The sequence below is a fragment of the Hemitrygon akajei genome, chromosome 10, assembly GCF_048418815.1.
Source record: "Hemitrygon akajei chromosome 10, sHemAka1.3, whole genome shotgun sequence".
Taxonomy (NCBI): domain Eukaryota; kingdom Metazoa; phylum Chordata; class Chondrichthyes; order Myliobatiformes; family Dasyatidae; genus Hemitrygon; species Hemitrygon akajei.
Genome location: NC_133133.1, coordinates 871,738 through 885,352, shown reverse-complemented (window position 1 = coordinate 885,352; position 13,615 = coordinate 871,738). Strand labels below are relative to the sequence as shown.

The window sequence follows — 13,615 nt, the reverse complement described above, 5'->3', positions numbered from 1 at the left end:
ATCTGACACCTGACCAGGTTCATTTCCGAATACCAAATCAAGTACAGTCTCTCCTCTTGTGGGCTTATCTACATATTGTGTCAAGAAACCTTCCTGAACACACCTAATAAACTCCACCCCATCTAAACCCCTTGCTCTAGGGAGATGCCAATCGATATTTGGGAAATTAAAATCTCCCACCATAACAACTCTGTTATTATTACACATTTCCAGGATCTGTTTCCCTATCTGCTCCTTGATACCCGTTACTATTGGGTGGCCTATAAAAAACACCCAGTAGAGTTATTGACCCCTTCCTGTTCCTAACCTCCACCCACAAAGAATCCGTAGACAATCCCTCCATGACGTCCACCTTTTCTGCATCCGTGACACTATCTCTGATCAACAGTGCCACCCCCCAGCTCTTTTGCCTCCCTCCCTGTCCTTTCTGAAACATCTAAAACCCGACACTTGAAGTAACCATTCCTGTCTCCGAGCCATCCAAGTCTCTGTAATGGCCACCACATGATTGCTCCAAGTACTGATCCATGCTCTAAGCTCATTGTTGAGACCTGTAACCAGAACAGTGTCTGCAGTTCTGGTTCCAATACTATAAGGATGTTATTGTGCTGGAAAAGGTGTAGAAGATTCACAAGACCTTTTTTTTGCTTTCATTTCAGAGATTTTGTTTTCTAAAGGTACTGAAGGATATGTGACAGAGCTGAGCACAATGGAGTTCGGTCACAGATGAACATATGAATTTGAAGCAGCAGCAGGCCATTTGGTCCCTCAAGCCCGATGCCCATTAACTCATAGCTGATCTGATTGTAAAACAGTTAAGAAGCAAAGGAGTTGAATGGCTTAATTAGATTCTTTTCTTCCCAATTTTTCATTCCACCACATAAAACTGAACCTATCTTGTTACTAACTGGTTATTCATTAGATACAGGACCACCTGTTGTGGGCAAGTACAATGGCATGCAATCAGAATTTGAGAACTTACCAGTCTGTCAAGGCTTGTGCCAGCTGCAGTTGTAGGACGCTCTTCAGGACTGTAGGGGCGAAATCTTGGATTAAACCCATCTGTTACGGATCGAGTCAAACGGCTCACAGGTAGAGACTTGGGTTTTCCACATCCCTGAAATGCCTGGAATGAATAAAATTAATAATAAATTAAATATAAACAGTCATAAGAACATAAGAGATAGCAGCAGGAGTAGGCCATCCGGCCCATCCATCTGCCCACAGCTGATCTGAATGTAAAGTCAGCTCCATCTACCTGCCTTTTCCCCATAACCCTTTAATTCCCTTACTATGTAAAAACTTAACTATTTCTTAAATATATTTAGTGAGGAAGCCTCAACTGCTTCCTTGGGCAGAGAATTCCACAGATTCACCACTCTCTGGGAAAAACAGTTTCTCCTCATCTCTGTCCTAAATCTTCTCCCCTGAATCTTGAGGCAATGTCCCCTAGTTCTACTCTCACCTACCAATGGAAACAACTTTGCTACTTCTATCTTATCTATCCCTTTCAAAATTTTGTGTGTTTCTATAAGATCCCCTCTCCTTCTTCTGAACTCCAGAGAGTATAGTCCCAGGCGACTCAATCTCTCCTCATAGGTTAACTCCTTCATCCCTGAAATCAACCTGGTGAACCTCCTCTGCACTGCCTCCAAAGCCAGTATATCCTTCCTCAAGTATGGAAACCAAAACTGTACACAGTACTCCAGGTGCAGCCTCACAAGTACCCTACATAGTCGCAGCATGACCTCCCTGCTCTTGAATTCAATCCCTCTTGCAATGAAGGCCAACATTCCACTTGCCTTCTTAATAACCCGTTGTAATGAATTTTGCAATTCATGAACAAGCACTCCCAAGTCCCTCTGCACAACAGCATGCTGCAATCTTCACCATTTAAATAATAATCTGCTCTTCTATTATTCCTTCCAAAGTGGATGATCTTGCATTTACCGATGTTGTATTCCATCTGCCAGACCTTGGCCCACTCACTTAACCTATCTATATCCCACATCCTCTGTACAAATTGCTTTTCCACTCAGTTTAGTGTCATCAGCAAATTTTGCTATGCTACAGTCAGTCCCCTCTTCCAAATCATCAATGTAAATGGTAAACAGCTACGGGCCCAGTACTGACTCCTGCGGTACCCCATTCACCACCGACTGCCAACTGGAGAAACAACCATTTATACCAACTCTCTGCCTTCTATCGGTTAACCAATCCACCATTGATGCCAATACACTTCCTCCTACTCCATGCATCGGTATCTTATTTATAAGTCTCTTATACGGCACCTTATCTGGAAATCCAAGTATTCGACATCCACCTGATCCCCTCTATCCACTGCACTCATTATGTCCTCAAAGAACTTCAGTAAGTTTGTCAAACAGGACCTGCCATTTCTGAATCCATGCTGCATCTGTCTAATGGAACCACTCCTTTCTAAATGTTTTGCTATTTCTTCCTCAATGACAGCCTCAAGCATTTTCCAGACTACAGATGTTAAGCTAACTGGCCTATAGTTGCCCGTCTTTTGCCTACATCCTTTTTAAAAAAGTGGCGTGACATTTGCTTCCAATCCGCCAGGAGCTGCCCAGAGTCTAGGGAGTTTTGATAAATGATTACCAATGCATCTGCTATAACCTCTGCCAATTCCTTCAGCACCCAGGGATGCATCCCATCAGGACCAGGGGACTTATCTACCTTTAGGCTCTCTAGTTTGCTCATCACTATTTCTTTAGTGACAGTTATTTTATCAAGATCCTCACCTCCCATTTCGTCCATAACATCCTTCTTTGGCATATCCTCCACCGTGAAGACCAACACAAAATAGTCGTTCAATACCTCAACCATTTCCTTATCACCCAATATTAATTTCCCCTTCTCGTCCTCCAGGGGACCTACGTTGACTATAGCCACTCCCCTCTGCTTTATATATTTATAAATACTTTTGCTATCTGTTTTTATATTTTGTGCTAGTTTACTTTCATACTCTATCTTCCCTTTCCTTATTTCTTGCTTAGTTGTTCTTCGTTGCTTTTTAAAGTTTTCCCAATCCTCCAGTCTCCCACTACTCTTTGCAACTTTGTACACATGAGCTTTTAATTTGATACAATCTTTTATTTCCTTAGCTATCTAAGGCTGGCTCTCCCCACACTTACTGTCCTTACTTTTGACTGGAATATACTTCTGTCGAGCACTGTGAAAAATCTCTTTGAAAGTATTCCACTGTTCCTCAACTGTCCTACCAAATAGCCTGTGCTCCCAATCCACATTAGCCAACTCCTCCCTCATCCCGTTGTAGTAATCTTACCTGTCTCATTGCATAGGACTAGATCTAAGGTAGTATTTTCGCTTGTAGGTTCGCTAACATGCTGCTCAAGAAAGGCATCACGGATGCATTCTATGAAGTCCTCCAAGACTTCCTTGACCAACCTGATTCACCCAATCTATGTGGAAGTTAAAATCCCCCATGACAACTGCTGTTCCATTCTTACAAACCTCAGTTATTTCTTGGTTAATCGCCTCTGCCACTGCAATATCTTTATTAGGTGGCCTATAGACAACACCCACCAGTGATTTTTTTCCCTTTACTATTCTTAATCTCTATCCAGACGGACTCAACATACTGCTCCATAGATCTTATATTGTTTCTCACAATTGCCCTGATCTCATTCCTAATCAGGAGCGCCACCCCACCTCCTCTGTCTTCCTGCTTATCTTTCCGTAATACTTGAGTCACGTGGATATTTAATTCCCAGTCATCTTCACCTTGCAACCAGGTTTCTGTAATGGCCACTAAATTATATGCCTTGGTACTGATCTGTGCCACAATTTCCCTTCCCTCTTCTTTTCTGTGTGGGTTCCCATCCCCTTGCCATATTAGTTTAATGCCTCCCCAACAGCACTAGCAGACAATCTCCCTAGGATATTAATCCCGGCCCTGCCCAGATGTAGACCGTCCAGATGGTACTGGTCCCACTTCCCCCAGGAGCGGTTCCAATGCCCCAAGAAGCTGAAACCCTCCTTCCTGCACCACCACTCAAGCCACATATTCATTCTAGCTATCCTGCTATTCCAACTCTGGCTAGCACATGGCACCGGTAATAATCTCAAGATGATTACCTTTGAGGTCCTACTCTTTAATTTATCTCCTACCTCCCTAAATTCAGCTTGTATGACCTCATCCCACTTTCTTCCAATATCGTTAGTACCTACATGCACCACGACAGCTGGCTGCTCACCCTCCCCTTTCAGAATGCCCTGCAGCCTCTCCGAGACATCTCTGACCCTTCTACCCGGGAGGCAACGTACCATATGGGAGTCCCGTTTGCAGCCACAGAAACTCCTCTCTATTCCCCTTACCATGAAATCCCCTACCACAACAGCTCCGCCACTCCCTTTTTTGCCCTCATGCGCAGCAGAGCCACCCATTGTGCCATGATCCTGGCTACTGATGCCTTCACCTGATGAGCCATCTCCCCCAGCAGACTCCAAAGCGGTATATCTGTTTTGGAGGCAGATGGACCACAGGAGACTCCTGTACTACCTTCCTGCTACTACTCTTCCTGTTGGTCACCCATTCCCTATCTTTCCTTATATCCTTAAACTGCGGTGTAACCAACTCATTAAATGTGCTATCCACAACATTCTCAGCATCTCAGATTCTCCAAAGTGAGTCCATGCGCAGCTCCAGTGCTGCCATGCGGTCTATCAGGAGCTGCAGCTGGACACACTTCCTGCACACGTAGTCTTCAGGGACACTGTCAGCCTCCCTGAGTTCCCATATGTCACAGGAGGAGCATGGCATAGGTCTGAGCTCACTTGCCATGGCAGAGCAACCGATGTTAGTGAGAGGACCACGGGAGAAAGGGAAGAGTCCGTTGGGGAAGTCGAAGACTGTTATCTGTGAGCCTCTGTGAATCAGTTCTTCACCTTGACTTTCACCGAAGCCCCTTTTGAGCCAAAGCCCTTTTACTCTGCGACACTCTCTCTCTGCTGCCAGCTCCGAACACTGCCCGCTGTATACGGCAGTTTTATTTTTATACTCTTCCCGCTCTCTACTGGGTGATGTCAAGTGCCTGCGCAGTCTTGCCTCTGTTTACCCCGAGCAATAAAATGCCCTCGCTCCGGAAAGCCCTTCCGACGTTCCACTCACAGCCATCTTGCTTCAAATCTAAAACGGCTGAAGAGTCCTTGCATTTTTAAACTCTTCCCACTCTCTACTGGCTGATGTCATGCGCCTGCACAGTCTTAGAACAGAGAACATAGAATAGTACAGCTCAGTACAGGCCCTTCGGCCCACAATGTTGTGCTGACCCCTAAACCCTGCATCCCATATATCCCCCGACCTTAAATTCCTCCATATACCTGTCTAGTAGTCTCTTAAATTTCACTAGTCTTTCTGCCTCCACCACGGACTCAGGCAGTGCATTCCATGCACCAACCACTCTCTGAGTAAAAAACCTTCCTCTAATGTCCCCCTTGAACTTCCCACCCCTTACCTTAAAGCCATGTCCTCTTGTATTGAGCAGTGGTGCCCTAGGGAAGAGGTGTGGTTGTCCACTCTATCTATTCCACTTAATATCTTGTATACCTCTATCACGTCTCCTCTCATCCTTCTTCTCTCCAAAGAGCAAAGCCCTAGCTCCCTTAATTTCGGATCATAATGCATACTCTTTAAACCAGGCAGCATCCTGGTAAATCTCTTCTGTACTCTTTCCAAAGCTTGCACATCCTTCCTATATAGTGAGGTGACCAGAACTGGACACAGTACTCCAAGTGTGGCCTAACCAGAGTTTTATAGAGCTGCATCATTACCTCACGATTCTTAAACTCTATCCTTCGACTTATGAAAGCTAACACTCCATAAACTTTCTTAACTACCCTATCTACCTGAGAGGCAATTCTCAGGGATCTGTGGACATGTACCCCCAGATCGCTCTGCTCCTCCACACTACCAAGTATCCTGCAATTTACTTTGTACTCTGCCTTGGAGTTTGTCCTTTTAAAGTGTACCACCTCACACTTCTCCGGGATGAACTCCGTCTGCCACTTCTCAGCCCACTTCTGCATCCTATCAATGTCTCTCTGCAATCTTTGACAATCCTCTACACTATCTACAACACCATCAACCTTTGTGTCATCTGCAAACTTGCCAACCCATCCTTCTACCCCCACATCAAGGTCGTTAATAAAAATCATGAAAAGTAGAGGTCCCAGAACTGATCCTTGTGGGATACCACTAGTCACAACCCTCCAATTCAAATGTACTTCCTCCACCACGACCCTCTGCCTTCTGCAGGCAAGCTAATTCTGAACCCACCTGGCCAAACTTCACTGGATCCCATGCCTTCTGACTTTCTTAATAAGCCTACTGTGTGGTACCTTGTCAAATGCCTTACTAAAATCCATGTAGATCACATCCACTGCACTACCCTCATCTATATGCCTGGTCACCTCCTCAAAGAACTCTATCAGGCTTGTTAGAGACAATCTTTCCTTCACAAAGCCATGCTGACTGTCCCTGATCAGACCATGATTCTCTAAATGCCCATAGATCCTATCTCTAAGAATCTTTTCCAACAGCTTTCCCACCACAGACGAAAGGCTCACTGGTCTATAATTACCTGGACTATCCCTACTACCTTTTTTGAACAAGAGGACAACATTCGCCTCCCTCCAGTCCACCGATACCATTCCCGTGGACAACAAAGACATAAAGATCCTATCCAGAGGCTCAGCAATCTCTTCCCTTGCCTTGTGGAGCAGCCTGGGGAATATTCCGTCAGGCCCCAGGGACTTATCCGTCCCAATGTAGTTTAACAACTCCAACGCCTCCTCTCCTTAATATCAATATGCTCCAGAACTTCAACCTCACTCATATTGTCCTCACCGTCATCAAGTTCCCTCTCATTGGTGAATACCGAAGAGAAGTATTCATTGAGGACCTCGCTCAGTTCCACAGCCTCCAGGCACATATTCCGACCTTTATCTCTAATCGGTCCTACCTTCACTCCTGTAATCTCTTTGTTCTTCACATAATTAAAGAATGCCTTGGGGTCTTCCTTTACCCTACTTGCCAAGGCCTTCTCATGTCCCCTTCTTACTCTCCTCAGCCCCTTCTTAAGCTCCTTTCTTGCTACCCTATATTCCTCAATAGACCCATCTTTGCTTCCTAAACCTCATGTATTCTGCCTTCTTCCACCTGACTAGATTTTCCACCTCACTTGTTACCCATGGTTCCTTCACCCTACCATTCTTTATCTTTCACACGAGAACAAATTTATCCCTAACATCCTGCAAGAGATCCCTAAACATCGACCACATGTCCATAGTACATTTCCCTGCAAAAACATCATCCCAATTCACACCCACAAGTTCTAGCCTTATAGCCACATAATTTGCCCTTCACCAATTAAAAATTTTCCTGTCTTCTCTGATTCTATCCTTTTGCATGATAATGCTAAAGGCCAAGGAGCAGTGGTCACTGTCCCCCAGATGCTCACCCACTGACAGATCTGTGACCTGACCTGGTTCATTACCTAATACTAGATCCAGTATGGCATTCCCTCTAGTCGGCCTGTCAACATACTGTGACAGGAATCCATCCTGGACACACTTAACAAACTCTGCCCCATCTAAACCATTGGAACTAATCAGGTGCCAGTCAATATTAGGGAAGTTAAAGTCACCAATGATAACAACCCTGTTATTTTTGCACCTTTCCAAAATCTGTCCCTCGGTATCTCTGCTGCTAACAGGGGGCCTCGAGAATACTCCCAACAGAGTAACTGCTCCCTTCCTGTTTCTGACTTCCACCCATATTGACCCAAAAAAGGATCCTGCTACATTACACACCCTTTCTGTTGCTGTAATAGTATCCCTGACCAATAATACCACCCCTCCTCCCCTTTCTCCCCCCTCTCTATCCCTTTTAAAACACTGAAATCCAGAAATATTGAGAATCCATTCCCGCCCTGGTGCCAGCCAAGTCTCTTTTTTTTAAAACTTTTTTTATTGTTTTCAAATAGTTACAGAATAAATGTGTATGAAAAAAAAAGTGTCACCCAGCCCCCCTCCCCTTAACCCCTCCCCCCTAACATCCCTATTAAAAAAATAAGAAAGAAAAAAAAAGGAATGCCTGGATATTGGAGGATCCCCACATGCTCCATGGAGTTCGTAATAACTTTAGTATATATTTATTTCTTTCCCCAAGTAACCAATTATTTCATCTTCGGAGCACCTATATATTTAATCCTGTCTTTTGTAAATAAGGGCGCCAAATTTTCAAAAATGTTTCATATTTATCTCTTAAATTATAAGTAATTTTTTCAAGTGGAATACAGCCATAAATTGCCAGCCAAGTCTCTGTAATGGCCACTACATCATAATTTCATGTATGTATCCAAGCTCTCAGTTCGTCACCTTTGTTCCTGATGCTTCTTGCATTGAAGTCCACGCACTTTAGCCCTTCTACCTTACTACTTTTACACTCTTTATTCTGCTTCTCTTTCCTCAAAGCCTCTTGATAGGTTAGATCTGGCTTTACTCCATGCACTATACTTGCAGTTCTCTCATGACCTTTATCCTCCTCCACCTCATTATCTGCTCTAACACTCTGGTTCCCCTCCCCCTGCAAATCTAGTTTAACCCCCCCCCGGAGCAGCACTAGCAAACCTTCCCACAAAGATATTAGTCCTTCTTCAGTTCAGGTGCAACCTGTCCTGTTGGAACAGGTCCCACCTTCCCTGGAACAAAGCCCAATTGTCCAGAAACATGAAGCCCTCCCTCCTGCACCCTTAGCCACATATTTAGCTGCACTATCTTCCTATTGCTAGCCTCGCTAGCATGGGGCACGGGTAGCAATCCTGAGATTGCAACCCTGGAGGTCCTGTCCTTCAACTAACTTTGCACCTAACTCCCTAAACTCTCTTTGCAGGACCTCCTCCTTCTTCCTACCCACGTCATTGGTCCATACATGGACCACGACATCCGGCTGCTCACACTCCCTCTTGAAAATATTGAGAACTCGATCCGAGATATCGCGGACCCTGGCAGCAGGGCGGCAACAGACCATCCGGGATTCTCGATCTCTCCCACGGAACCTCTTATCTATCCCCTAACTACCAAATCCCCTATCACTACTGCTCTCCTCTCTTCCCTCCTTCCCTTCTGAGCTAAGGGTCCAGTCTCGGTGCCAGAGACGCGACCACTACAACTTGTCCCTGGCAGGTCGTCCCCGCCAACAGTATCCAAAATGGTATACTTATTGTTGATGAGAACAGCCACAGGGGTGCTCTGCTCTTCCTGTCTATTCCCCTTCCCTCTCCTGACAGTCACCCAGCTACCCGTCTCCTAACTCTTAGGGATGACTATCTCCCTGAAACTCCTGTCTATTTCTCTGCCTCACGAATGATCCGAATTTCATCCAGCTCCAGTTCCCTAACTCGGTTTGTCAGGAGCTGCAGCTGGATGCACCTTTTACAGGTTTAGTCATCAGGGACAATTGTGCTTGCCCTGACTTCCCACATACTGCAAACGGAGCACCCAACAGCCCTAAATGCTGCCTCCATTTCCTACTTCTAAGCTAATTTGATTATTTAAAGGAGCTTACCCGGCCTTACCTGACTGGGAGCAAGCTCATCCTCAGCCTCTGCTCGCTGAAGCCTCTGGAGCCAAAGCCTTCCTACTCTGTCTCCCACTACTCCATCACCCGCTTCGTTAATCTGCTCACTTTTTAAACTCCCCTGCTATCTCACAAGCCAGCGTTCATGCGCTTGCACAGTTGTGCCCTGTTCAAACTACCAAAGAAATTACCTTACCCCTCTCAATCTGTTCACTTTTTATACTCTCCCGCTGTCACACAGGCCAACCTTCTTGCCTCTCTTTACCCTGAGTAGTAAAATGCCTTCTCTCTGGAAATCCCCTCCGACGTTCCACTCGCAGCCTTTTTGCTTTGAATCAATTTGATATTCTTGTCTTTGAAATGGATTTCATGATTTACTAAATTCATCCACTGCATCAAGAATGGGTCCATGTGAACACAGAATAGTACAGCACAGGAACAGGCCCTTTGCCCACGATGTGGTGAACTAATTAAATGCATCACTGAATATAAGACCATAAGACATATGAGCAAAATGGCCATCTGACCCATCAAGTTCGCTCTACCATTTCATCATGGCTGATCCATTTTTCCTCTCAGCCTCATTCTCCTACCTTCTCGCCATGTTTCTTCATGCCTTGACCAATCAAGAATCTAACAACCTCAGCCTTAAATATACCCAATGACTTGATCTCCACAGATTCACCACTCTCTGGCTAAAGAAATTCCTACTCATCTCCATTCTAAAAGGACACCCCTCTACTGAGGCTGTGTCATCTGGTCTCAGACTCTCCCACCATAGGAGACATCCTCTCCACATCCACTCATCAAGGCCTTTCACCATTCGATAGGTTTCAATGAGGTCACCCCTCATTCTTCTGAATTCCAGAGAACTCAGGCACAGAGCCATCAAATGTTCCACATATGACAAGCTGTTCAAACCTGGAATCATTTTCGTCTTTGTCCTTTGAACCAGCTCTAGTTTAAGTACATCCTTTCTAAGGGGCCCAAAACTGCTCACAACACTCCAAGTGAGGCCTCACCAGTGCTTTATAAAGTTTCAACATTATATTCTTGCTTTTATATTCTAGTATTCTTGAAATGAATGCTAACATTCCATTTGCCTTCCTCACCATAGACTCAACCTGCAAGTCCCTTTGCACCTTTTTTGTATTTTCATTAATAAGAACATAAGAAATAGGAGCAGGAGTAGGCCATCTGGCCCATCGAGTCTGTTCTGCCATTCTACCTGGCACCTGGGAGGCAAACTACCATCCATGTTTCCCTTTCGCGACCACAGAATCATATCTGTCCCCCTGACTATATAATCCCCAATTACTGCTGCCATCCTCTTCATATCCTTACCCTTCTGAGCTACGAAACCAGATTAAGTGACAAAAGCATGACCACTGTGGCTTCCCCCAGATAGGCCCCCCCCCCAACAGCACTCAAAATGGAGTACTTATTGTTGAGGAGGGACGGCCTCGGGGGTGCTCTCCACTATCCAATGTTCTCCCTTCCCTCTCCTGACAGTCACCCAGTTATGTCTCCTGTAGCTTTGAGGTGACTACCTCCCTATAACTCCTGTCTATCACTGCTTTATTTTCCCTAACATGCGGAAAGTCATCAAGCTGCAGCTCCAGTTCCCTAACAGTCTCTAAGGACCTGTATCTCAATGCACCTGGTGAAGATGTGGCCATTGGGGAGGCTGGAAGTCGCCTGGAAATCCCACATCTGCCACACAGAACAGACTACTGGCTCTGTAGACACACCTCCTATACTCTCAAGATTTAAATAAGAAATTAATGAACTTACCTACTTACCTTGCCTCTGACTGTACTCGCCAAAGACATGTTGAGCCAAAGCCTTACTACTCTGCCTCAGACTACTCTGACGACGACCACTCTCATGATGACCGCTCCGCTAGGCGGTACCTCTCTTTTATAGGACTGGATTTTTAAAGCTCTTCGCTGGACCTGTGCAGGAACACTTCTGTTGCATCTGCACGGTACTCCAATGACAAGTAGTTTTGTGCTGTTGAAGTCAATCTTATGGCATTGTAAATGCAATGTTCTCCTACCATCAATTTCTCTGGGTACTGACCATCCTCTCATTCCACAGAGACTGTCCACCCTCTGAAAGTCCGTTCCATAGACTGACCACCCTCTGACAGCTCGTTCCAAACTTTCCACCCTCTCGTTCCATAGAATGACCACCTTCTGACAGCTCATTCCATAGACGGACCACCCTGACAGCTCATTACATAGACAGACCACCGTCTAAGAGCTCCGTTCCACAGACTGATTAGCCTCTGACAGCTCATTCCATAGACAGACCACCCTATCATTCCATTGACTGATCAGCCGCTGACAGCTCGTTCCATAGATGGACCACCTGCTGGATGAAAAGGTTATCCTTCAAGTTCCAGTGAAGTCTCTCTCCTCTCACCTTAAAAGTATGCCCTCTAGCTCCTGATTCCCCAAACCAAGGAAAAAGTCTGTGCTTTTTCATTTCATTTATGCCCCTTATGATTCTATACGGTCACCCCTCATTCTTCAACACTTCAATGAAAAAATCCCACCTTGTTCAACACTGTTTCATAACTCACTCTCTCAACATCCTCACAAATTTCCTTTGCACTCTTCCCAGCTTAAAGGCAAGATGACCAAAACTGAACACAATATTTTAAATGCGAGCTCACCAACATCTTTCATAATTGCAACTTAACATCCCAACTCCTATGCATACTGCTCTGAACAATGAAGGCCAGCATGCCAAAAGCCTTCTCCCCATCCTGTCTACTTGTGACACCATTTTCAGAGAACCACATACCTGTACTCTCTGTTAAGCAACACTTCCCAGAGCCCTGTCATTCACTGTGAAAGTCCTATCCTGGTTTGCTTTTCTGAAATGCATGACTTACACTTACCTGAGTGGGACAACTGTTTTTAAATATTGACTCCCCTGCATCACACAAGGGTTCCAAGAACCGTCTGTAAACCAAGGTTTCCATTAATTGCAAACGGTGTCAGCTGAGATCACAAAACTTGCATTGGTTGGTTAATTAGCTACAAATCAATATAGAGCTTAGTTTTAGATCTTATAATTAATCAGTGTAGATCTGCATTATAGATTCAAAACATGTCAGACCACAGGAACTGGTGGACGCAATGCCAGGCTACAGAGTTTCAAGCTATGTGATTCTGAAAAGCGTACCGGAAATATCTACTTGGCTGTAAATCTATGTTAGACAGTGTGAGACAACAAAGCCCATTCATACCTTTTCAGAGATATGTATACTGTTCTCCTGCATGTTCATGATTGCATCAGAAATCTTAACATCAATGGGGTCCATGACTGCTTCAATGTTGAATGGTCCTTCCAATCTCTCTGCAACCATCAGCATTGAATCTGTTTTTTTATAAAAATGGAGGTGAACAGAAACTATTCAAATAGGCTTACTGAATCACAACACAGATGAGTCTACGCAGATTCGCTGTTAAACAACCCACCTATAGCCACATCATACTGCACTGTGACTCTCTGTTGAACAACCCACCAGTAACCACATCACTACACCGTGACAGCTAAACAACACTTTTGATTGTCAACAGTCTTGCCAGTCTTCAAAGACAGAGTTCTACGTTATCATCTCAGCATGAAAAAATTCTACAGATTTCCATGCCCCTACCCCTACATCTGGCAAATGGAAACACAATTTCACATAAACATCACAGCTTAAGACAAAACGTCGTAGATTGTGGAACTTGAAATAAAACACAAAATGCTAGAAATACTCAAAATGGCAGGCAGTACAAACAGAAAGATGATGGCAAATTCTGATTAAAAATTACACCATTAAAAGAAAGGAAAAAGAATTAATTTGGTTGAAATCTGTAAGCTTGATGAACCCATCACAATCCTATACATCTGTGTTAAATTTCCTATCTACTACTTTGCTCTCAAAAGAATAACCTGAATTTCTCCAACATAACCTAGTTACTGCAATCC

At 44.6% G+C, this 13,615-nt stretch overlaps 1 protein-coding gene across 1 annotated transcript in view; it reads right to left on the bottom strand.

Annotated features, from left to right (window-relative positions):
- The window catches only part of gpc4 (glypican 4), a 170,935-nt gene that overhangs the window by 68,020 nt on the left and 89,300 nt on the right, over nt 1-13,615 (bottom strand). The window contains exons 5-6 of the mRNA XM_073057738.1: nt 12,885-13,015; nt 983-1,126 (exon numbers count right to left, since the gene is read on the bottom strand). Coding sequence (XP_072913839.1) covers nt 983-1,126; nt 12,885-13,015 — 275 coding nt within the window. The remainder of the gene's footprint in view (nt 1-982; nt 1,127-12,884; nt 13,016-13,615) is intronic.